The 25,657-nt window shown below is 41.7% G+C and overlaps 1 protein-coding gene across 10 annotated transcripts in view; it reads right to left on the reverse strand.

The window, feature by feature from the left end:
• SEMA4D (semaphorin 4D) overlaps positions 1-25,657 on the reverse strand; it is a 104,422-nt gene that overhangs the window by 26,913 nt on the left and 51,852 nt on the right. For 8 of the 10 annotated variants that reach the window (XM_042864877.1, XM_042864879.1, XM_042864876.1 and 5 more), the window contains 5 exons: positions 23,303-23,366; positions 14,928-15,320; positions 12,871-13,016; positions 11,921-11,983; positions 534-632 (listed from right to left, as the gene is read on the reverse strand). In XM_042864877.1, the coding sequence (XP_042720811.1) occupies positions 534-632; positions 11,921-11,983; positions 12,871-13,016; positions 14,928-15,021 (402 nt within the window). In that variant the 5' untranslated portion in view covers positions 15,022-15,320; positions 23,303-23,366. The remainder of the gene's footprint in view (positions 1-533; positions 633-11,920; positions 11,984-12,870; positions 13,017-14,927; positions 15,321-23,302; positions 23,367-25,657) is intronic. The other 2 variants (XM_042864878.1, XM_042864875.1) reach the window with 2 other exon arrangements.

Here is a 25,657-nt window from a genome sequence, read left to right on the forward strand (position 1 = left end):
CAATGTCTCTGAATTTCAGAATCATTAAGAGACACAGTGAAAAGAACAGAAGAGTAAGCAATGAAAAAAGGGATGTTTGATTTTATGCTAAGACTTCATTCTAAAGCATTCAGAATTATGAAGCTATGGCATTGCCAGAAGCAGAGACAAGACAAGTAGAGACAAGACAAATAGAGACAGGGATACTAGAAATTTCAGGAAGATTCAGTACAGGATGGAAGTCACAAAGAATGTCATTTCAGTTTCAGAGAGCACTTTTATGCTAATGTAAAATACACAAAGAACTACAAAAAGCAGTGAAAGAGTAAATCTAACTAAGCTGAATCGATAAGTCAGTATTCAGTGAAAAGGGAACAGTACAGTTTATTTCTGTACGCTAATAATCACTGTGAGAGAGTATCATGAATATTTCATAAGCTATGACAAGCACAGAAATTGCAACACTATCTGGGAAAAGAAAGATTAACTCATTGTTTAGATGAGCTGCTTTTTTGTTGAAGTTTTTCTGGGTCACAAAATCTACATATTCTTACCAGGTAATCACAAGTTGGCTGAAATGCATTAGTACCACACACGTAAAGAAAAGTGTCGTTTAGCTGTTGCAGGACACGCACATAGTTACGGCACTCAGTCTGTAATAAAGGATGAGAAAAGGATAGGTCTGATAAACCACAGCTCCACATTACAACATAAAATAAATGAAGTTGTGCTGTCAATTCTTCTGTTGCTGCTGTTCATGCAACATCATGACAATAAGGAGTTTGAACAAAACTTTGAGAAAAGGATACCATAAGGTAAGCATGTTCAACCTGTGGACTGCATGCAGCCCAGCCCAGCTTGCTCTGCAGACCGCACCCTGCTGCCACGCCTTCATGGCATCAGCTCTGCCCCACCAACTGGTCCAGCACAGGACACTTGCAGGGCACAGTGTAGCACTCAGAAATAATATACACCATGCTTAACTTGCAAAGAAATTGTGACAGTTTTTGAATATTACAATTTGAAAAGACATTTATATCACAGAATCACAGAATCATCAAGGTTGAAAAAGACCTTCAAGATCATCCAGTCCAACCATCCGTCTGTCACCAACAGTTCTCACTAAACCATGTCCCTCAGCACAGAATCCAAACGTTCCTGGAACACCTCCAGGGTCGGTGACTCCACCACCTTCCTGGGCAGCCCATTCCAGTGCCTGACCACTCTTTCAGAAAAGCAGTATTTCCTAATGTCCAGCCTAAATCTCCCCTGGCGCGGTTTGAAGCCATTCCCTCCAGTCCTATCACCAGTTACACGAGAGAAGAGGCCAACCCCCAGCTCACTACAACTCCCTTCAGGAAGTTATAGAGAACAATGAGGTCTCCCCTGAGCCTCCTCTTCTCCAGCCTTAACAATCCCAGCTCCTTCAGCCGCTCCTCATAAGCCCTGCACTCCAGACCCCTCACCAGCTTTGTTGCCCTTCTTTGAACCCACTCCAGGGCCTCAATGTCTTTCTTGCACCGAGGGGTCCAAAACTGGACACAGTACTCGAGGTGCGGCCTCACCAGAGCTGAGTACAGGGGACAATCACTGCCCTGTTCCTGCTGGCAATGCTGTTTCTGATGCAAGCCAGGATGCCACTGGCCTTCTTGGCCACCTGGGTACACTGCTGGCTCATGTTCAGCCGAGCATCAATCAGTACTCACAGGTCCATTTCCTCTACACTGTCTTCCAGTCACTCTGACCCAAGCCTGTAGCATCGCCTGGGGTTGTTGTGGCCAAAGTGCAGGACCCGGCATTTGGCCTTGTTGCACTTCATCCCATTGGCTTCAGCCCAGCTCTCCAGCCTGTCCAGATCCCTCTGTAGGGCCTCACTACCCCCAGGCAGATCCACACTTCCAGCCAACTTGGTGTCATCTGCAAACCTACTGAGGGTGCATTCAATGCCCGCATCCAGGTCGTCAATAAAGATATTGAAGAGGATAGGAACATGCAGAATACAGAAACAGTGCCAAATTCGATGCATATCAAAGAAGGCATCACCAAGACAAAACAGTGGAAATGAAAGACAGTCTGTCACCTCAACCAAGTATTTTTTTAGAAAGTTAAAACTAAAACCAACTCTGCTATAAAAGCTACATAAGCGGTAGCAGAATCTGACTGCAAAAAAAATCAAAACCATTTCCTGATGGTGACTTTGTTAAGCAATGCATGGAAAGCATGGCAGACATAATGTGTCCTTGGTGCTGACGACACCAAGCTGAGTGGTGCGGTTGATACGGTGGAAGGAAGGGATGCTATTCAGAGGGACCTCAACAGGCTAGAGGGCTGGGCTCGGGTGAACCTAATGAGGTTCAACACGGCAAAGTGCAAGGTTTTGCATTTGGGCCGGAAGAACCCCAGGCACCTGTACAGGCTGGGAGGAGCGGTCCTTGAGAGCAGCTCGGCAGAGAAGGACCTGGGGGTCCTGATGGACGAGAGACTGAATATGAGCCAGCAGTGTGCTCTGGCAGCTCGAAAGGCAAATGGGATCCTAGGCTCCATCAGGAGAGGGGTGGCCAGCAGGGACAGGGAGGTGATTGTCCCTCTCTACTCGGCTCTTGTGAGGCCCCATCTGGAGTACTGTGTCCAGGTGTGGAGCCCTCAGTACAAGAAAGACATTGAGATTTTGGGAAGGGTCCAGAGGAGGGCAACTAAGATGATCAGGGGGCTGGAGCACCTCCCCTATGAGGACAGGCTGAGGGAGTTGGGCTTGTTCAGCCTGGAGAAGAGAAGGCTGCGGGGTGACCTCATTGCAGCCTATCAATACCTGAAGGGAACCTACACCCAGGAGGGGAGTAAACTGTTCAGAAGGGCTGATAACAGCAGGACTAGGGGAAATGGTTTTAAGTTGAAGGAGGGAAGATTTAGGTTGGATGTTAGGGGGAAGTTCTTTACTAGGAGAGTGGTTAGGCCCTGGAACGGGCTGCCCAGGGAGGTTGTGGATGCCCCGTCCTTGGACGTGTTTAAGGCCAGGTTGGACGGGGTCCTGGGCAACCTGATCTGAATGTGTATGTTTGGTGGCCCTGCTAGGCAGGGGGGTTGGAACTACATGATCCTTGGGGTCCCTTCCAACCCGGGTGATTCTGTGATTCTGTGATTCTGTGATTCTGTCCTCATAAGAAAATGGATTTTAGAAAAATCAGTTTGCCTCACCAGACTGTAGCCAGGTGAACTGAAGAAACAGGAAAATATACTGGAAGAAATTTAAAGTCGCTATTTCAAACTTTATGTTTTGGCAACAGATATAAGTACTTGTATGGGAACTGCTGAGTCACGGCCTGAACCTCTGATTAATCACCTGAGGTGAGCCTTGAGTCAGCCAGAGGAGCACAGGTGAAGGCAATTCACCCGTGCTGCCGGAAGGGGTGGAGCCTGGACCTATTTAAGAGCTGGCTACCAGAGGGGAAGGATCTCTTCTGGAGATCCCCTCTTTTGGTATCTTCTGGTGAGCTCAACCCAAGGGTAAGCTCTTCCACTTATTCTCTTTTTGTGATCGTTGTCTGCTTTGCCTTACTCTCTTGATTATATTGCGATTATAACATCTTGGTTATACACTTGGCGAGCCAGGCAGGCTGAATATACTGAAATTAACATCATGTCTTTTCTGTGGAATTTCTATAAATGGGTCAAGGGAGAGAACAATACTCCTCTAGAGAAAATGATTCCAGGGCAGATTCTAGGGTTTGAGGGATCGCCCTATTATGAGTTAGCTGCCATCATTGAAAAATGGGGTCCCTTACGCGTTATGGGCAATCTCTCCCCATATCACATGGTGGACTATTTTCAAGGACTTGGCAAGGATGTCCTCATTACCAAAGAAAGACAACTGGCTGCCTCCATGGTGGCATGGCCATTATTAACCGCTTTAAATCATGCGGACTTAAGAAATAATACTTTAGAAACTGAAAATCAGCTTTTGAAAGACCGCATTGAAAAGCTGGAGCACGAACTTGGCGTTTTAACAGGGAAGAAGCCAATTCTACATCTTCCTGTAGGCCAAATTCGTAACATTTCAATAAATGATGACCAGACTCCTGAATCAACAGACTTCGTTGATCAGGAGAACAAGAAATCCAAATCAGATCTTGAATGTCCAATTCTAACTGATCCACTGGAAGTCCGTCCTGTTGTAACCCAAAAAACAAAAGAAGTACAGGACAGACCGGCAGGGGTGCCGCCTGATCAATGGCCCCCTGCCCAGACTCATTTACATGTTACAGCTCGGCCATACATGGCAACAGAATTAATGGACTTAGTACAACGATTTCGGCAGAAGCCTAGAGAAAGTGTGCCGGCTTGGTTATTGAGATTGTGGGATTCTGGGGCAGAAAGTGTCTTGGTGAATGGCCCAGAAATAGCTAAGTTGGCCACCATGACCATCCATCCTGCTCTCAGACAGAGGTTATACGTAGGCAATCAATATCGTGATGAAAACCATTCCATACTAGAATGGTTAATGGCAGCCTGCCGTATGGTATGGCCGAATAAAACAGACATACCGTTACATACAGGTATGTGGTCCTCCATGGAGGACCTTCAAAACTATATCTGTGAACTGGGTGTAAGAGAGGCCATCTATGAAGATACATTTGATGGCCCTGATATGGTTAAATTTTCAGCAGGGATGAGAGATTTAATTCTACAGCAAGCTCCCTCCCATCTGTACGGCACCCTAGTCTCCATATTAAATCCCCTTGTAGCATCAGAAGCCGTAGTCCAGCAGGCTGCCCAGTTAGTTGCCGACTTGGGAGAAACAGAACGCCTGCGGACTAGGCGCAATATTTGGTTTTTGGAGGAAGCAGAGTTCCTGCCAGTAAATAAAACCAAAATGCCGGCTACTCGAGCTCCTCCATCAGGACCCATAAGGGTATCCCGAAAACAAATGTTTAATGATTTAATTCGGGCTGGGGTCCAATTTGCTAAGATCGACTGCCAGCCCAACCATGTCCTTCTCCAGCTCTGGAGACAACTAAAGGACAATCAAAAATTCCAGAGCTACCCTAAGAAATCAAGGGTAAGAGCTATAGAGAGGGTTCCAACAACAACATGGAACCTAGAAGATTTTATTATTCCAAACAGGAAAAAGAAGCCACCTCAGGTGTCTCGGGCCACAATGCCTGAGCTGTCAGAAGCAAAAGAACTGGCCCTAGCACAATTCATGCAGTGACAAGGGATGTTAGTCTCCATAGGGCCTCCAGACGGGACCGGAGGCCCTATGTAGAATTAACGATTTATTGGTCCCGAAAAAATATTCAGAGAGTTATGGCACTAGTAGATACTGGAGCAGAAACATCAATTATCTATGGAGATCCGGGAAAATTTCATGGCGACAGAGTGATGATTGGTGGTTTTGGGGGACAGACTATTCCTGTCACCCAAACATGGTTAAAACTAGGGGTTGGGAGTCTCCCACCCCGGGAGTACAAGGTGTCTATTGCCCCAGTCCAAGAATACATCCTGGGCATAGACATTCTATGGGGTCTGGCTCTCCAAACAACTGTGGGAGAGTTCAGACTTCGACAAAGATGTATCAGTATCCGGGCGGTGCAGGCAATATTAAGAGGCCATGCGAAACATGAGCCTGTTTGCCTGCTGAAACCGCGCTGGATTACCAATGTTAGACAGTATAGACTCCCGAGTGGGCAAGATGAAATATCGAGAACAGTGCAGGAATTAGAAAAAGTGGGCATTATAAGACCTGCACACAGCCCGTATAACTCCCCCATATGGCCGGTGCGAAAGTCGGATGGCGCATGGAGGATGACAGTAGATTACAGAGAATTAAATAAGGTCACGCCACCCATTCATGCGGCCGTACCCAATATTGCCTCCCTAATGGACACATTGAGTAGGGAGATAAAAACCTATCATTGTGTCCTAGATCTAGCAAATGCATTCTTCAGTATCCCAATTGCTGAGGAATCGCAAGATCAGTTTGCATTTACGTGGGGAGGCAGGCAGTGGACCTTTCAGGTCCTGCCACAGGGGTACGTGCATTCACCAACGTATTGTCACAATCTAGTGGCGCGTGACCTGGCTGACTGGAGAAAACCTGATGATGTTAACCTATATCATTATATTGATGATCTCCTGTTGACATCCGACTCACTGGAGGCAGTAGGACAGGCAGCAGATTCATTAACTGCCTATTTACAACAAAGGGGATGGGCTATAAATCCCCAAAAGGTGCAAGGTCCAGGCCTGTCCGTAAAATTCCTGGGGATGGTTTGGTCAGGAAAGACCAAAGTGCTACCCAGTGCTGTTATAGATAAGGTTCAGGCGTTCCCAGTCCCTATAACATCAAAGCAGCTGCAAGAGTTTCTAGGTATATTGGGTTATTGGCGTTCCTTTATACCTCACCTAGCGCAGCTGCTAAGGCCACTATACAGACTCACAAAAAAGGGGCAGCTATGGGACTGGGGGAAAACCGAACAGGATGCTTTCCAACAAGCAAAACTGGCAGTTAAACAAGCTCAGGCATTGGGTATATTCGATCCTACCCTCCCAGCCGAGTTGGATGTTCATGTTACTCAAGACGGCTTCGGCTGGGGCCTGTGGCAACGCCAGAGTTCTGTTCGGACCCCCATTGGTTTCTGGTCTCAGGTTTGGCACGGAGCAGAAGAAAGATACAGTATGATTGAAAAACAGTTATTGGCTGCCTATTCGGCATTACAGGCAGTAGAGCCAATAACTCAAAAAGCTGCAGTTATAGTCAAGACCACTCTGCCAATTCAGGGGTGGGTGAAAGATCTGACCCACCTTCCTAAGACAGGGGTGGCCCAAGCACAAACAGTGGCACGATGGGTCACCTATCTCAGCCAAAGGAGCAGTCTGTCTTCATCCCCCTTGAAAGAAGAACTCCAGAAGATCCTAGGCCCAGTTACGTATCACAGTGATGCACCAAAAGAAATACTGGTCGCTCCACCAGAGAAGAGTCCCGTTCAGGAGGGAAAATATCCTATCCCTGAAGATGCCTGGTACACAGATGGGTCCAGCAAGGGCAACCCGAGCAAGTGGAGAGCAATAGCATACCATCCTTCCACCGAGACAATCTGGTTCGATGAGGGGGATGGTCAGAGCAGCCAATGGGCAGAACTGCGAGCCGTGTGGATGGTTATAACCAAGGAACCCGGTGATGGTATCCTGAACATCTGCACAGATAGTTGGGCTGTGTACCGGGGGCTCACTCTTTGGATTGCACAGTGGGCCACCCAGGAATGGACTATCCACGCCCGACCGATCTGGGGCAAAGACATGTGGTTAGATATATGGAATACGGTCAAACACAGGACTGTACGTGTCTACCATGTTTCTGGTCATCAGCCCCTACAGTCACCGGGAAACGATGAAGCCGACACACTGGCCCGAGTTTGATGGATTGAGAATTCACCATCTGAGAACATCGCCTGCTGGTTACATCAGAAGCTACGGCATGCTGGACAAAAGACAATGTGGGCAGCTGCTAAAGCATGGGGACTGCCCATACAACTATCTGATATCGTCCAGGCATGCCAGGATTGCGACGCTTGCTCCAACATGAGACCGAGATCATTGCCCGAAACAACAGCCCATCTTGCTAGGGGACACAATCCTCTCCAGCGATGGCAGGTCGATTATATCGGGCCCCTTCCTCGTTCCGAAGGGGCAAAATATGCCCTGACCTGTGTCGACACTGCAAGTGGGCTACTGCAGGCCTATCCAGTACCAAAAGCAAACCAGGCATATACCATCAAGGCACTCACTAAACTGATGTCTGCCTACGGGACACCTCAAGTCATCGAGAGCGACCAAGGGACTCATTTTACTGGTGCAACGATACAGCGCTGGGCAGAAGAAAATAACATCGACTGGCGATTCCACCTGCCATATAATCCAACGGGGGCAGGCCTCATCGAACGTTATAATGGTATTCTTAAGGCTGCCCTGAAGACAGACTCCCAGTCCTTGCAGGGGTGGACAAAAAGACTGTATGAAACCCTGCGGGATCTGAATGAAAGACCTCGAGATGGCAGACCCAGTGCCCTGAGAATGTTGCAGATGACATGGGCCACCCCGCTTAGGATCCAAATTACGGGCACTGATCATCAGGTAAGACCCCAGATTGGTAATGAAAATAATCTTCTGCTCCCTGCCCCTGAAAACTTAGAGCCAGGTACCCATAAAATAAAATGGCCCTGGAAGGTGCAGGTAGGACCCAAGTGGTGTGGCCTACTTGCACCTTGGGGGAGACTATTGGAGGTGGGAGGCTCAGTAGTCCCTCCAGTAATAGGTACATGGCCTACTGATATTGTGGTCAACACTCCGATCTTTATTGCTAAAGGGACCCCCATCCTGTCCCTATGGCAGATCAGGACACCTCCTTTGGTGCCTGATATCGTTATGCAGCCGCAGATATCCAGCCAAAAGGTGTGGTACAGGCGGCCAGGACGTGCCCCAGTACAAGCGGAAGTGTTGACCCAAGACAGAAATACGGCCTGTATCTTGCCCTGGAGAGCAGACCTTCCCCTCCTGGTACCTGTAAAACATCTGTATTACTCCCCGTGAGTCTGTGAGCCTTCAGGACCACCGGAAGGAACAAAATGCCATCAAGCATTCCAGTGTTGCTGTCAGATCACGTACAACACCTGGTGATGGTCTGCATGGGACTGATGGAACATAGAATGGACTTGCACCTCAGGACCTCATGCCTCCAGGCACATCATCGAGCACTGGCCCATAGAAGAGTATGGACATCCACTAATCATCACTTGTCTTGAACTGTACCAACATACGTCGCGATAAAATTGTATAAGCGTCGCGATATACCGGATCTCTGTATTAGGGAAAGCTTACCCTTTTGTTAACCTGATCATTGGTTCACGCCGTGAAGGGGTGGAGTGTATGGGAACTGCTGAGTCACGGCCTGAACCTCTGATTAATCACCTGAGGTGAGCCTTGAGTCAGCCAGAGGAGCACAGGTGAAGGCAATTCACCTGTGCTGCCGGAAGGGGTGGAGCCAGGCTCCACCCCTCCTGGACCTATTTAAGAGCTGGCTACCAGAGGGGAAGGATCTCTTCTGGAGATCCCCTCTTTTGTTATCTTCTGGTGAGCTCAACCCAAGGGTAAGCTCTTCTACTTATTCTCTTTTTGTGATCGTTGTCTGCTTTGCCTTAATCTCTTGATTATATTGTGATTATAACATCTTGGTTATACAGTACTGATGCTTCAGATATGGCTCACCTTACCATATATATCAATATATATATATATCGATAACAAATATTAATGTCACTGAAAAAATGGCTTCTTTGGTGATATTAAAAGACACAGCTAAATCTCTTGACTTGTTTGAAGCAGTACAAAATATTAAAGCAATTTACTTAACTGAACGTATCTGATGTAGTTACTGATGGTATTCCAGGAATAATTGGTGAAAAAAGAGGGACTTATAAAATTAATGGAAGACGATGCAATTACCACTGACAACTCACATTTGATGAAACATCAGTGCATTGCACATCAAGAAAATTTATGTGAAAAACTTTAAAAATTGGTAATATCTTGCAAATCATCATCAAAGATGTGAATTTCGTGACATCCATGGGACTGAAACACCACTGATTCCAGGGGATCCTTAAAAGTTTGGATGCTGATTATGGACTTAATTAACTTTTGTGAAGGAAGGTGGCTAAGTCAGGGTAAGATGCTAAAAATACCTCGTGATTTGCAAAATAAAATCAAGTCCCTTATGGAATCAAAATTAAATTTGTGCCATAATACTAAGACGAAAAATGGCTCACAGGTTTTTTGTTTCTGGTAGATTTGTTCACTCATTTAACTGAGTTAAACATGTGCGTTCAAGGTGGAAAATCGAGTTATCTGTGCTATGTTTCAGACAGTAACAGTGTTTGAAATGAAACTTAAATTATGGCAAGCTCTAGTTACGGCAAATAATTTCATGCATTTTGATACACTGGCCACGCAGTCCTGTGATCAGTGAAAAATAGGCAGCCATGCCTTTTTTGTTTTTATTTCATCATATATGTTATATGCAGCCCACGACAATTCCCGTTTGCTCTCTGAGGCCCAGACAATACAAAAGATTGGATACCCATGCTGTAAGGATTCAAAACAACAAAACAAACACATTAAACATGCACTCAGTGGAGGAAAAAGCAGTGTCATCAACATTGCTTAATCCTCTCTGCTACAAAGACTGATACCAACATTGTACTACAGTTCCATAAACTATTTAAACAAGCATAACCATTGTCCTTATTCTTCACTCTTATGAGACAAACCAGGTATTTCTCTGACTGTGTGGTGGATCAGGTATGGAAGAAAACTGGAGACAAACAGAACAAAACCAGTCTTCTGCCAGATTAGTTCCTTGAACAGGTATGTAAGTGGGTTTTTTTTTGCTAGCACTGCATAGCGTAGTGATGATAGGTGGGGGAGAAGGCTGCCCATTTTAGTATAAGGAATAGCAGTGATTGTTTAATACTTTTAACACTTGAAACAACTGCACTTCGCGAAACATTATGGCTATAGCATAATCGGAGCTAGTAGTAAATCCTGAGTACAATGGAGAAAAAGCATTGCTGGCAGTAAGTCTAATACAGTAAAACTTGCTAATCTAGGGGCAGAAAAAAAATAGTAAGAACAGTCTGGAGTTCTGAGAGAGTTAAGAGCAAAGTGCCTACATACAGATTCTAACATCCTTTCCAATCACCATCAATAATCTCTGAAAAGGATTGGTGCATACCTAGACGTGTCTGCAAAAGCATATGCAAGTGCATGAAAGATGAGTCACATCACATACATCCATCATGACTGCATGTAATTATTTCTAGCAACCTCAGTCAAACCTGGAGAATAAAGTAATCAGAATGCATCAAGAAGGGCCAAAGAGGAAGAGAAACCGGTCCTCAACTGCCCATCAGACCTCATATTAGGCAGGTGAATTGCCTTAATTACTCTCAGTTCAAGCAAATGCAGAGTTGGGTAAAGGCAGGGTAACCCACTTCACCCTAGATGAGTCCCTAGATGCACTTGGGATTTTATAATCAGTGTGCAACAAAGAAATTGGAGATGTGAGATGTAGAACACACTAATTGGGTAGTAGTACTAATTTTTGCACATGCAGCCTTCTGAACCCTACACTTCAAAAACTATGGGGAAAGTCTGACCATCAATCTTGCCAAATAAACCCCAGCCTGACATATTATTAAGCCAGTGTCACAACACAAGGAGAAAGGCACAACCACCTAAGGCAGATCATCATAAATAAACTACCTCTACAGAAAGGCAGTGTGAACAAGCTAGCATGTGCCAGCAGTCCTGGAGGGGTCTGTGGCTGCCAGAAACGCTGAGGGAGTCCGGAGACTGAGCTGTCTGCACTGCCAAGCACATAAGAGATTGGGCTGCTCAGGCGCTGGGGAGCTGTCTGAGCAGTCAGACCAGCAAGGAGCACACCTGCTCAGCATCATAAAGATGTATGCAGTTGGTGAAAAATGTGCTACTGGAAAAACACTGGCCCAGAAAATAAACCTTACGTCCTAGAGCAAAGCAAATAAAATTATCAGTCATTCTGGAAAACTAAATGCTAGTGAAGAATCACTGTATTAATAAAACATAACAGCTAGTATCTATTAGCTCAGTGAAAGCAATATTGGTTTATTAATATAATGGAAAAAATGTTAATACTAGGCACGCGAGAATGTGCTCAGTTTCAACAAGATTCAAAAGGAGGAAATAATGAACTAAGAATTATAAACAAATGAAATGCAGTTTCCAAAGCTCAAGTTTATTAAATAATTTAGGTGAAGATTTTAATTTCAAATACTTAGAACCTTTCTTCTTTATCATCACTTCTCCTTAAAGAAAATGTCTTTCTCCAGATTCAATAGAAAAAACATACCTGTTCTGATTTGCCCTTGACTGCACATTTGGTCCTTTTATCTTCAGTGACTTTCCACAGCAACTAAGCGAAAAACAAGCAAAAAAAGTTGTATTCAGAACACTTTAAGGTAAATGCAGTATTTTCACACCTTGCATAATGCACAAAACAAGCAATTTTAATATCAGGGGCTGCAGTATTTATAAATCATTTTGTAAGTAGCTTTCAAAGGTTTAAAGCCATTATTTTCAGTAGAGGTGACACTTTCAAATGAGTGGGTCACCAGAGAGTGCAGAATCACTGCTAGCATCTTTTGCGTTCATTATGATCCTTCTCCTCCAATTATTCTCTATTAACATATTCATTAGAGAAATGCAAGTGTAATTGCTTTAGTTATTTCTTATTTAATATGCATTAGGAAAAAAACACTTAACAAAACTTATTGGACCAAGTTATACTTTATGTTAAAGAATAACTTTGACTGTTACATCCACTCAAAGCAGTAATGGAAAACCAAGCTTTATATACATGTAAGATTTCCTATCACCATCCCTAAACATTTTGTTCAGATTAAAAATCAAAGATGATCTTTCAAAATATTCTGGTTGGGATTCCTAAGACTAGGACTGCTCTAAGCACCAGTCTGTGCTGTGGATGAGTAAGTAAAGAGCTTGAGAAGAGCTTGGGGAAACATGATCACGTTAGCAGACTTCTGCATGGGTCAATCCACTCAGAGAAGAGTCAGTACATGCAAAGTACTTCTGTAGGTAAATTAATTCCAAATGAGCTGGATCATATCTTTTTATACCATCACATAAATGTGCAGACACAACTCAAAACATTGAACAGAAGAAGAAACTTAAGAGGCAAGATCCTCATCTCAAGCACGGTGCTACTGATAACAGGAAATGAAGTGAAACTTGGAAGTACGATTTTTATATGCATGATAATGTATTTAAATGCATACTCACCTCATGCTGTTTTTCAGCAATATTCATTGCGTTTAATGCAAAGATGACTTCCCTGGCTCCTACGTATAGAACACCTCTGTCCTCACCTAACAGCAAGGTTGAATAGTTTGACACTCCAGGTTCATGAAAATGTGTTAGTTGGACCTCTGTTGAAATGCAAGGAAAATAGCAGACATGGAGAAACATGATCACTTAGGGTCAAGTTCATGGGTCATTATTCTAAACTATTCTAACAGCCTTTAAGTAACTTTGAAAGCGATAAAGCTTACTTTGGAGAACACAGTAACAGTTGATATATATCCTTGGAAGCTTGGTTCAGCACAAATGGTAGCTACCGTTGAAATCAATGGTCCCTACTTTCTAGTTCAATTTCAAATGCCTACGAATTTCCTCCTGCAATGATCCCTGTAACTCATGTCTTCCTTCATTTTCTGCAGTCATTAATTCTTTGTTTTCCTAACATCCATTTCACACCTCTCCTGTCAGTTCTTTCCTCACCTTCTCCCTTCCTACTTACTTACCTACTGTGGAAAATTAAATAATTCACCACGTGAATTTACCCTTCCCACACAAATCTAACCAACAATCCTGCACCAATAAAGAAGACATTTCAAGACATTACCCCAGCAGAAAGAAGATACAGTCTAAAAAGAAACTAAGTACACAGTGTAAACAAGCTGATTTTCAAATGGAAAATGGAATGGAGACTGGAAGTAATTGCACACAAGATAAATGAATGAGGGAGAATCAAAATAAAAAGGAAGAAAACAAAAGAAAGAGGGAGACAAGAGGGAAAGAGGCATGCAAACTGGAACAGAATGGCATGGAGAAAGATGACAGAATTATTAATAAACAAGAAAAAATTATTCTGCATATGGAACTGTTATGGAAAAATTACTGAAATTTGGATGATAGACTTTGTAAAAGAGACTACTAGAAGTCTAATTTAGTTTCATTTTTAAGAGACAGACAGAAAACATACAACTACTCCCAGTTCTAACACAAAAAATTGCACCTTTTCATCTGTAGAACTTGGGAAACACTTATTTTAAATTAGATTCACAAGCATGCATTTTAAAATGTTTCACTTTGCAGGAAAATATTTTCTAAATGGATGAGATGGTTCACACAATTCTAGATGTTAATTCCTCCAACGAACTAAAATTCCACTTCTATTCAAAGCTTCTCATACTTAAATGCAATAATATCAATAAACAGGAAAAACAGGAAAAGTATATCCTACAGCCATCTCATAAATCAGCTATCTACGTTCTTAACCTCCATGCGTCTTTCCCTGTGGTGTGACTCTTCAGCATTTAACATTTTTACTTAAGGCTGCTTCCTCACAGTACCCACATATTTGTTTGGTTACAGCATTCCATGGTTGTTAATCATAAGCAATAGTAAAAGCACAAGTCAAAAAATCTTTTAAATGCCAAAATATCCTGATACTTGAAAGTGCAGGAAAAAGAGAAAAGTTCAACAACAGCAAGTAACTACTTTACAGCCTGTACTCTACAGCTCTCTTCAGACCCAGGCTGAACAATTACATCAAAAGCCTACAGGAATATCTGATCCTTCATCACTTCATCTGCCACCTCCTGCTAACTGTATTGGGAGGTTACAACTACTTGCCGCAACTTCCAAGTACAGCAAAAGAAGGTTCTGAGAAAAAGGCTACAAAGGTTCTACTCATCACAGAACACTGCCAGAAGAGGACCAAATGTTTAATTATGTTCAGGCCTAAAGTCAAAATAACTTACTGAAAACAAAATAGCTGTTGAGTTTTCTTCTTGGAGCAAGATTCAGCTGCAAGATCCTCCAACTGAGAAATGTGAATCTGAAAATCCTCTTTTAAAAAGTGACATTTTCATAACTGTTCGGAGGATATGCAATCAGTCAACTCAGAGCCCAAGTGACTTTTGAATTTTCTGGTCCAAAGCACTACAGACAGGCTGAGCAGGACTACAAACTGACCAAACTTCCTGTAGGCAGGCTGGAAGAACATACACATGTTGCAATGCCCCACATTACACTAATGAAGTTTCTCTTCTTACCTCTGTGTTCCCAAGTGATTCTTGGTACAGGACCAAATGCCACTGCCAATTCCAGCAAAACAACCCAAGCTGAATAAAAAGCAAGCAGAGTCATCTTCAGTTCCCTTGCTCCTTGAGATTCCCTGGATAACTGCAGCAGGTAGCGTTTCTTTAGCAAAAGAAATGCAAATTCCAGGTAGTATCAGAAACCGGGTATATCAGATTTTGAGAGCAGTGTAAAAGGATTGTTCCAGCCTGTCTTGTAAGTATTTACTTTCAGCAGATCACTTCTTCAAGGGGACACACAGTTTCCAGGATGCTAAATACAGACTACCCACACTCTCCACAGGCTGCAGAGCTGCTGAGAAGCGCTACCGAACGCATTCTTCAGTTTCATTGAAGAAATAAATGATGCTGTGGAGAGAGGAGGGGAGCAAGAAGTAGAACAGAAAACAAACAGGATTGCCAAAAATAGCATAATGCATGCACTGATCTTGCAGTACTTCTACAACTGCCTACACTGCTTAATTTGGATTAAGAGTGCATCTATTGGTGAAAATAAAACACCCCACACATTACATGACAAAAAGGTAGTCAACGTAAGCAGTCGCTTCAATCTAGATCTGTGGTATGAATATTTTGAGCTGTCACTTATGTTTGATGCTCAAAATTTGACTTCAATGTACATATTTTCTTACTTTAAATAGTGAGTAAAAGAAAAATCACCTTCTATGATAAATACACAAATAAAGACAAAAAGAAACCAGTAGGACTAATTTCAGAAAGCAAACAACATAAGAAGTGCAGCTTAATGCTAAATGCTATTTATATAAACCTGCCTCATCTCCCATTATTGGGATCTTATGAGCAGAAATGAAATTTTTAGCAGTGTCTTTTTATGCACTCAGGAATGGAGTAGAAAGGAATTTAGCTAACAAAAAGCTAAAAAAAATAACAAACAACAAACAAACAAACAAACAAAAAGCATACAAAAATAAAGGAAGAAAATGCTTAAATATTCAAAGTGTTCAGTAGTCACAGGGAAGTCAGTCTGTCTCCAAGCAGTTGTTCTCAGGCCCAGAAGAGCTCTGTCCTCAGTGATCATTCAATTTCCAAAGACATCTTCACACAAGCCTTCAATTCTCCACTTTTCTGTGATCACTCCTTGGTAAAGGGTCTCGCAAGTATTTACCTTCAGTAGACTGGTGAGAGGGGGATGCATTTATCACCCACTAAATTAATGTGTTTTGGTAACTGTTTGGAGTTCTCCACGGGGCTGTACACTTTGGGGGTAGGAGTGCACAAAATGCAAGCTGCACTTTGCAGCAGGGTACTGAGCATTTCAAAACCCTAAGTGCCGTTTAAACAGGGCAGCACCCGAAGATGCCAGACATAAAAGCTATGAAAAGCTGCAGTGAGAATATCTCTAGGGAGAGAGGGTGGTCTCTAGTGCCAACTTCCCTCCACAAGATAAACGTCCCACGTTTAAACAAGCATAGGCTAAGAACCTCTGGAAACTGCAGAAAGGATTCACTGTGAACTAGAAATAACATGATGGAGTAAAAGACATCAGAAGCTTTTACATCTGTTTTACTGAATGATTACAGATAAAGTTAAAAAATAACTTTGTTCTTCCTACAAATCTTTTGCCTAACCAGAAAAAAAATTAAAAATACAACTTGCTCAAGCAAAGCATTGTATTTTATTATTATCATTATTTAATTCTCAGTTTGGGTCAGATTTAACTATGGTAATGGAAAATATAAAAAAATAGTTTCTCGAGTCACTGTAATTTCAATTAATCTTACTAGGCTTTTTTGTATTGTACCTTTCCTGTTTACATACAGTCAAGCAACTTTGTGCTTTGCTATCCAAAACATTAAGAGCACCCATGCATCAGAATTACAGAAATACCGTGCACATTGTGATGCAGACAGTCTTACAGGTAAGTATTTAAAGAAGAAACAGTAATTAAACGATTACTTTCAAGGCAGCCTACTAATCTTATTTTAATGGAAAGGTCAGGGGAAAAACAGCAGTTAGAAGAAACAATTCCACACCATTATTTCAATACCATACTTTCTTTTCAAGCCACAATGAAAAGTCTCAAAGCAATAATCATTTCCCTTAAACATTTTTTCCCCCCCAAACAGTTGGAACAAAATAGTTCAGCACCAATCCCAATAACAAATGTCAAGTAATGTTTCCAGAGCAGTCTTCTGAATTCCTGTAAATTTTTGGGGCTTAGGAAATCTTCATTATAAACAATCCTGAGTCTTCCCAAAGCCACGGTTATACTTCTAGCCTAGGTCACCTACCTACAGAAAAGCAAAATGGCAATAAAACACATAATATTACCTTCTGAAGAAGACAAAATACCTGGCTGAGTTAGTGCTTACCCTGCTGTGAGCCAGGGAATTCCTCAAAGCAGAAATATGTCCTTTCATGTATAAGTTTGCAAGACAGAGCCTTTTCATATTATTAAGTTTGACTGAGAGGAAATTATTTGTTGACCTTAGGTAAAGTTTTGCATATTAAAAAAGGGGTGTGACAGACCACAGTGAACGCTCAGTGCCAAATCACGCAAGATGTTCTTACTCTTATTAGTTTAAATAATGACTAAAATGCACTCAGGACCCCGTCCTTTAATTTAGCTTTCAATTTAATTACTCCTCCTCTTATCCTTCTTCCCTGCGCTGAAAATTAAAATAACTCCTTAATTCACATCTACTAGGAAGTCACTCACGATCTATTAGAAACTGTTTTTATGTAACATAGGGGTAGAAGGAGAAAAAAAAAGACCATACAATGGCCTGATTTCCAAAGTAGCACACCTCCATCGTGTTCACTTTCTCTCATTAGACTTGAGTGCTTTGTATTTTTGGAAAGTTTGCCTCATAATGCTTTGGGCTTTGTAACAAAATATGAGCTGCAAATCTTGAAAACAAGAACAGTTATAAATGCAAAATTTATAATGCAAAAATAAACTTGAAAAGCTTACTTAAATAATTAAACTAATTAAAGTGACTGCAAGTCTACTTTTCAGTTTTCAGTAAAATTGCTGAAAATTTTCTGAGATAAATTTAAATGACTTAATTTCACTTAAACATTGTGCTTGTTTTTAAATCAACTTCTGATTAAGTGGAGTAAAATAATATGTACACCACATGCATGAGTTTTCCATATTTGTACTGGTGACTGAAAACAAGGCAACTGCAGTAAAAGAAACAATTAACAGAGCTCCTCTCAGTTTGGCAGAGCACAACTACAAACAGAGAGCTGTGAACCTTCCTGTTAACACACATAATTAGTGCAAAGGCAGAGAAAAGGAAAGAGATAAGCTCCTGCTCTCCCAAAGCATAGAAAAATTTAAGAGTAAGGACCTGCTAGCAGGGAACAAAAAATGTGAAATACTAACATAAATTAGGAAACCAGAGAGTTGCTATTTTGACTGTTTCTGAGTCAGAAAAACATCTGCCTCACCTCAGTGGGCATCAAATGAATACTTGATAGATTTATTGGAAATAAAGTATTCTGGTCCACCTTCTGGAAAAAAAAAAAACAAAACACAAAAAACACATCACAGAACAGGTTCTGCAATGGGAGAATTTGAGAAACCATTATCAGGACGAAGACTGCTGTCTTTTCCATCCTCCACAGAGAACACAAAAGCAAAGTACACCACAGAGTTGTATGTGGAAAATATTGTCATCTGTTACAGATGCTAATTTCAGTAACTCTTATCACTATTGCAACAGTTGACTAACAAAGTAATAAAATGCAATACCAAACAATAAGAAGTCAGTGCATTCTCCCTGAACAACACTGCAAAGCCTCACTCAAGTATGCAACCAGTACCTGGGATACCTGCACAACTCATGTGAATTTTGGAATTTCCAAGACAGGAAATGCCCAATTTGGTAACCCTGATTTTGAATTTTTTTTTTTTCTTTTTCTTTTAATAAGTACTTAGTTACATTGTACAATGCCTAAATTCTGCTCAGTATTACTCAAAGTGCTAGATGGACCTTTTATTTTCTTGACAATGCCACAGACTGTATGGCAATGGGCAGAGACACTTAACAACACCAGCAAGACAGTTGGGAGCTCATGGTAGTTAGACACACCATACCTACCCTGCCTGCAAAATGGGCACAGGCACCCTGGTCTCATCCTGGCAGTCTACTCACAGCTGTGCACACACACCAAGTGCCCACAGCATTTTACCCTAACTTTGTACAGCCCTGCACTCTCACTCAGGCCAAATTTTCTTGCCATGCCACATTCTGTGCTTGAGCTCCCACCATCGCCTCCCAAGCGGGGTTTTCAGACCCTAATAAAGGATGAAAACAGCAATGTTGTAAGTTTGCATCTAGTTATATTAACATAGGTGATGCAAGCCTTTGGTGAAACTGCAAGACAAATGACCACCTAACTCTAGCAAGGAGGAAGACCTTCTCACATTTACAGTTCTCTACCTCCCATCAAATTACTTCAACATCTCCTGCTGCCCAGGCAAGGCAAAGGAGGAGTGGGTTTCCCCTTAAGCAACTGGCTGGCAACCAGGCATCCTCACCCAACCAGAGCAAAACACGCACAACTGTCCTTGACAACTTATCCCACTATTGTTAAGATACATAAATACAGAAATTTAATTATGCATTAGCAAAAGCTATATGTTACTATGAGAAGACATATGAAATTCAATACAGGGAGACAAGCAAATTTACAAGCAATCTGCTTCTTCTGGCAAAAACCAGGGGTTAAACAAATCATCTGTCATGAGGGCATAAATTCTAAGTTCTCCCAAAATAATTTTCTTCAAAGGCTTCAAAAAGCCTTAACAGAATACAGATCTCCTTTAATATTTACTGATGCCCACTTGATAACAATTTTTCAGGCTCCATACAAGAAAAAACAAACCACAGAACTATCACTGTGAGAATTCACTAAACCCTGATTTTTTTTCAATTTGCTTAGCTATTTATTCCAAAAATAGAATGAAAAGTGAGCACTCTTGCATATTAAGCAATCAAAGAGACAGAAACATACAATTTACCTTTGACAACTGAGTTTTATTTACATAGTTCATTTATTTTAGACTGGTAAGGACAGGCTAGAAATATCCTTTGCTTTAGTTCTCATCCTTTCACAACCTCAAGCACAGTGCCATTTTTAAACTGCGTAACAGAAAACTTCATTTCTACACTTTTCTTTTTTTTCTTTATTGTACAATATCTATAAACACACTTTTTGCTGAGGTGACTAAAAATCTCAAGTAATCCAGAGTCCCTTTATGAGTAATATAAATGTAGAGAAACTTAATTATTTACTTTTCAAACTCTATTTTTAAAAATACCTTATAGATACTAGGTTCTAACACTTAAGATAAAGCTTTTAAGATAATTTGAAGCAGTCTGTACCTGCACCACAAAGCTTGTTGGACATGCTAGCTCTAAAAGAGAAAAAGAAATCCAAGAAAATTGAAATTTCCAGTTTTATATCCTGACTAAAATGTTAAGACTTTCCGAGAGCTTAGTCACAGGGCTACAGTCCTCCTGGGATTCATAGTGAGACAACTCCCATGACTAAAGTGATGCCATGAAGGGATAAAGACTCTCTAGGAAGGACGGGTTGGTAAAGGAAGGTGCTTTTTATATGACAGCACAGCTGGAGAGCATGAAGCTCTGCCTAGGGATGAATTAGGAACTGATTGTGAGCTTATGGGTGAGCACAGGTAAAGGTCACACAGTGTCTGACCAGAAAGAACAAGCGGGCGAGGCCTTCTACAGACAGATGGGAACAACCTCACCATTGGAGGCACCGGTCCTCAAGGAGGACTTCAACCGCCTAGTATTTACTGAAGGGAACATAGCAACATAGCAAGATACAGGCAATTCAAGAAGTTCACCACCAATAAGAGGCTTGTTGGGAATGTCAGGATCAAAGGTAGCCTTGGCTGCAATGATTATGACATAGTGGAGTTCAGGATCCTGAGAGCAGGGAGGAGACAAGCTGTTGATGTATAGGCAACAGACCTGCTAAAGAGTCTGTCCCCTACTTTTTTGTAGCTCCCTGTTAGATACTGAAAGGCCGCTATCAGGTCACCTTGGAATCTTGGAATCACCTGGCTGAACAGCCCCAGCCCTCTCAACCTGCCATCATATGAGAGATGTTCTATTCTGTGGATGTACTCCAACAGGTTTGCGTCTCTTCTGTACTGAGGACTTCACAGCGCTCCACATGAGACTCACCAGCGTGGAGCAGAGGGGCAGGATCACCTTCCTTGACCTGCTGTCCAATAATTCTTTTGATGCAGTCCATGATACACTGGACTTAAGCTTTCTTGGGGGGGAAGGAGGGGGGAAGGACCTCCTGGACTTTCCTTTTCTGGTTGAAAGCCCTTCTTGTTCTTTTTGGCATCTTTGCCAAGTTCAGTTCAAACTGGGCCTTAGCTTTTTTGACCTCATCCCTACAGAGCGTAGCAACTTCCTTATACTCTTCCCATAGTACCTGCCCATTTCCACTGCCCGTGCATTTTCTTCTTGTTCTTCAGTTTGACCAGCATGTCCTGGTTCAGCCATGCCAGTCTCTTCCCTTCCCTTTCTGACTTGCTACACACCTGAGGATGGAGATCTCTTATGCCCTAAGGAAAGCCTGCTTAAGCATTTGCCAGCTCTGCTTCACACCTTAGTTTCCTAGGCTGTTTAGCTGACTAACTCCCTGAAGAACTAGAGTTTAGCTTTCCTAAAGTTCAGCTTCTTAATTTTCTCTTCGCCTGTCTCATATCCCTCCAAAGCATGACCTCAACCATATCACAGTCAAGAGAAGTGATCCTTCCCCACTCCTGTACAATGCCAGGGCAAGAAGCAATGGGCACAAACTGAAACACAAGAGGTTCCCTCTGAATATCAGAAAACACATTTTTACTGTGCAGTGGCACAGGTTGCCCAGAGGCTGTAGAGTCTCCTCCTTGGAGATCTTCAAAAGCTACCTGGACATGGTCCTGAAAAACTACTTTTGGTGGTCCTGCTTGAGCATGGACATTAGACCAAGTTGGACTCAGAAATCTCTTTCAATTCAATAATTCTGTGAATTCTAGCAGAATATTCTCCTTATTCTGCATGATAAATACACAGTTAAGATGTATTCAGGAAACTAATTGTTGAGTTTAAAGCAGGGAATATTTACAACCTTTAGTGGAATACCTGAGCCCTTTTTTTTAAAACCTACATTCCTGATCTTTTCTTAACTACTATGCCAAGCAAAACAAAACAGGAAAAAACAAAAAGAAAGACACAAGAAGACAAAAGGCAAGGATTACTAGAAGACAAACTAAAATGTTGGGGAAAAAAAAAAAAAGAAACCAAAGACTACAAAAGACAAATAAGAGATAATAAGTCTTATTTTCCAGATAACTCTAACCATACTGTCATTAGATCCCAACTCCAAAGATAACATTGAAGAGTAAATGGGTTTGCTTCTTCTTACTTTATCTTCTTTTAAGAACAAGAAAACTCACTCTGGCCTCGGACAACTCAAACTCTGAGACAGCAGAGGCTGAGGGCATTGTTAGAGGCTATGTAAAAGAAAACTAAACAGAAATTATTAGTGTAAAACAGCATGGACGATCAACAAGACCCATCTACAGCTGCAATGCCAGCAACTTTTGCTAACCTGGAGCTATCCCAAATCCAGAATTCAAAATGTGCCCAAGGAAAATACATGTATAAAACACTTTTCTGCTTCAGTGAGTTCTGCTAGACATCGAACCTACGTTGTGACAGTGTCAATGCTACAGCAGGAACTGTTCAACCGCCTAAGAAATAAGGCTGCTGAAACTTCAAGTTCATCTTCCCATACCATATTCTCACACTATCAGATATTGGTGAGCTTCCTCATAATTTCTTCTTAGACTTATGGGTCTGAGTCAATCAATCAAAACTATTTAAAGATGTTAATGGCAACCAATGGTACTATCAAAGGCACCTGAATGTCTTTACCAGCTATTCTTTTTGTTCTTTTTTTAATAAAAACTATACAGGATGTCCAGCAGTGCTTTCAAAGATTCAGTTGTCTCTGAAAGCAAGGCCACTATCCTTCTGACACATAATCTGCAATCCTGAACAGGGCCTTTCGATAACTAACACACGTTAGGATATATTTTGTTCTTAAGTGAAAAATGTCCCTTTTCCAGTGAATTTCTTGAAAAAACATTTCAATCTCAAATGGAACAGAATAATCAATCAAGCTTATTATAAAATAATTCATGTTTGCTACACAAAAGAAGACACTAGCCTTCCTGCTTATGAGTACCTCATGAGTTTAAGATACGTAACAGTCACTAAGAATCATATTGCAATAGCAGGGAGGGGATAACCCGCATATTACCATACCTGGTATTTCTTGGAAACTCCTGCTCAACCCTGGAACTGTGAAGTCATCCTAAATCCTTCTCTTCTGCAAGAGGTAATATACAGAATTTGACGTTAATACCACATAAACCCAAAGTGCCATTTTTGCTATGAGAATTATAATAAAACCTCCCCCAGAATTTTGCTTTCATTTCCCAGATTCTCTGTAAGAGACTGTTTCTGACAGAGACCAGAACTGATATATCTGTATCCAATGAGCCAAGATACTGATACTGCACTTAATACAAAAAACAATAAAACAACTACTACGCTGGCTTGACAAAAAGCACATGCACCAGCCCTTTTCCAATTCAGCTTGTTCTCAAGTCTCTCCCAAGTCTACCTGGACAAAATCGTTCAGCAGTTGTTTGTGGTAGCAATTACTGATTCCAGTAAGCACCTGGGACCAGTCTCTTACACTGTGACTGAATCCATAAATAATGTTCTAAAAATTCAGACTCCAGCAGTTAGAAAAACAATTAGCTTTATCAAATCCACACACAGCAATTTCAATACTCTCCTGCATTACCAAACTACTCTTAACACAAGCTCAGAGCAAGACTATCTGGATACTTTTAATAAAAAGTAGTGTATTCACACTTGTAGGGTTAGTGTCCTTAAGTACTATTCACCACAGTTTCCATTTTGAATTTGAACACTAAAAATGTTCTTGTCTATTTAATTGGAAAGGGAGCACAATTGGAAACAATTGCTGCTGTACATCTGGAAGCTCAATTCTGGATCCAGAGGATTATATTTCAAGGCAGACAATACAAAATGCTCAAAAAGAAATAGACCAGACACAAAATTACAAGAAACTGAGATAAATATTACAGGTCTGAAATGAATGGTGGAACCTATACAATGTATCCTCAAAACTACAATGTCTGCCCTGTTCGTCAACAGAGCAACAGCATGTACTTGAGAGTACATTTTGTGATGTCCAGTATGTTAGCAAATATCAAATAGCTACATCAAACCACCTACTTTTGCTAGAGAAAAATGTCTTCTTTCAGCAATTCAAAATCTTTTTGGTTACAGAAAGGGAAAGCTCTGATTCTTTCACTACAATATTTTTTGGACAAGACACCCCATGGAAATCTGTTCCCTACCTTTGCCATTACCCAGTAGATATTTTTCAAATGCTCTAAAAGCAAATAAGCAACTTTTCTGTTGTTGTAAATGCAACCGCCTACCTTTCATTCTGCTTGAGAAAAAAGAACAGCAACAGTGAATCATTCTGGAAATTATGAAGGCCTTCATAAGCTAGCTTACATCTAATCATCACTCTGGCTGTACAGAAATGAAGCTGAAATTTGTAATAATGGCCACTTGCCACAGAGATTATGGTTAACTTTGATTTTCAGATGCCAGAGTGCTTCCTAACATTTTATTGCTTCGAGTGCAAACAAACATACTCATTTCAGCTGTAGCTACATTAAAGGGGAAAGAAAATTTTCTTTTGCTCTCCTTAGAGATAACGTCTAATATTATGTGGCTTTTGCAAACACTAATTATAATGTAGGACTCACATTTAAGTAAATAGTTATAAGTAGACATCGAATTGCTCCAATAAACCCTTGCACCAAATCAGATGATCAGTAGACTTCAGCAGTTCTTATAATGGTTCATCAGTGAACAACCAGCTCCAGGTTTCTGAGCTGAGAGCAGCGACCACGGAGGAGCTGAAAGCCATACAGAGGATGTGGAAAGACCCCGGGCCAGGAAGCTCCCAGATCTCCATGGATGTGGGAGAGGTGGTAAGAAGCTGCAAGGACGTGAAGGCTGCCATGTCTCAGCTCCAAAACTCAGACCTTCATGAACACTTTATTCCTCCTCAGGGCTTTCCCTCTTGAGACAGAAGGAAGATAGAAGGAAATGCCTGCAACTATTTATTTAGTGGGAGTCTGGGGTTTTTTTATTGTTGCTGTTTTTTAAATACAGAAGCACATAGATTCAGGGTCTAGTGTGAGGGCAGCTAAATGCAATGTCTGCAGTACAAGTCGATTTGATCCCTCAGGTATCTGCTGGCTGCCAGTTTAGATACCTGTTGTCATGCAACAAAATAAGTAACTAGTCACAGACTGTCAAAAACCATGTCATAATTACACATTTTAATTCAACCAGTACTTGAATATAAAATTAACATTCATGTAAATAATTTAAGTTTTAAGGCACTCTGCAGGTCTTTCCACTTATGACACCAAGCTGAGCGGTGTGGTAGACATTGGAAGAAAGGGAAGCCATCCAGAGGGACCTGGACAGACTGGAGAAGTGGGCCCATGAAAACCTAATGAGTTTCAGTAAGGTCAAGCGCAGGGTGCTACACTTAAGTTG

The sequence above is a fragment of the Lagopus leucura genome, unplaced genomic scaffold (genome assembly GCF_019238085.1).
Source record: "Lagopus leucura isolate 7727_CA_CO unplaced genomic scaffold, USGS_WTPT01 Super-Scaffold_774, whole genome shotgun sequence".
Lineage (NCBI taxonomy): Eukaryota > Metazoa > Chordata > Aves > Galliformes > Phasianidae > Lagopus > Lagopus leucura.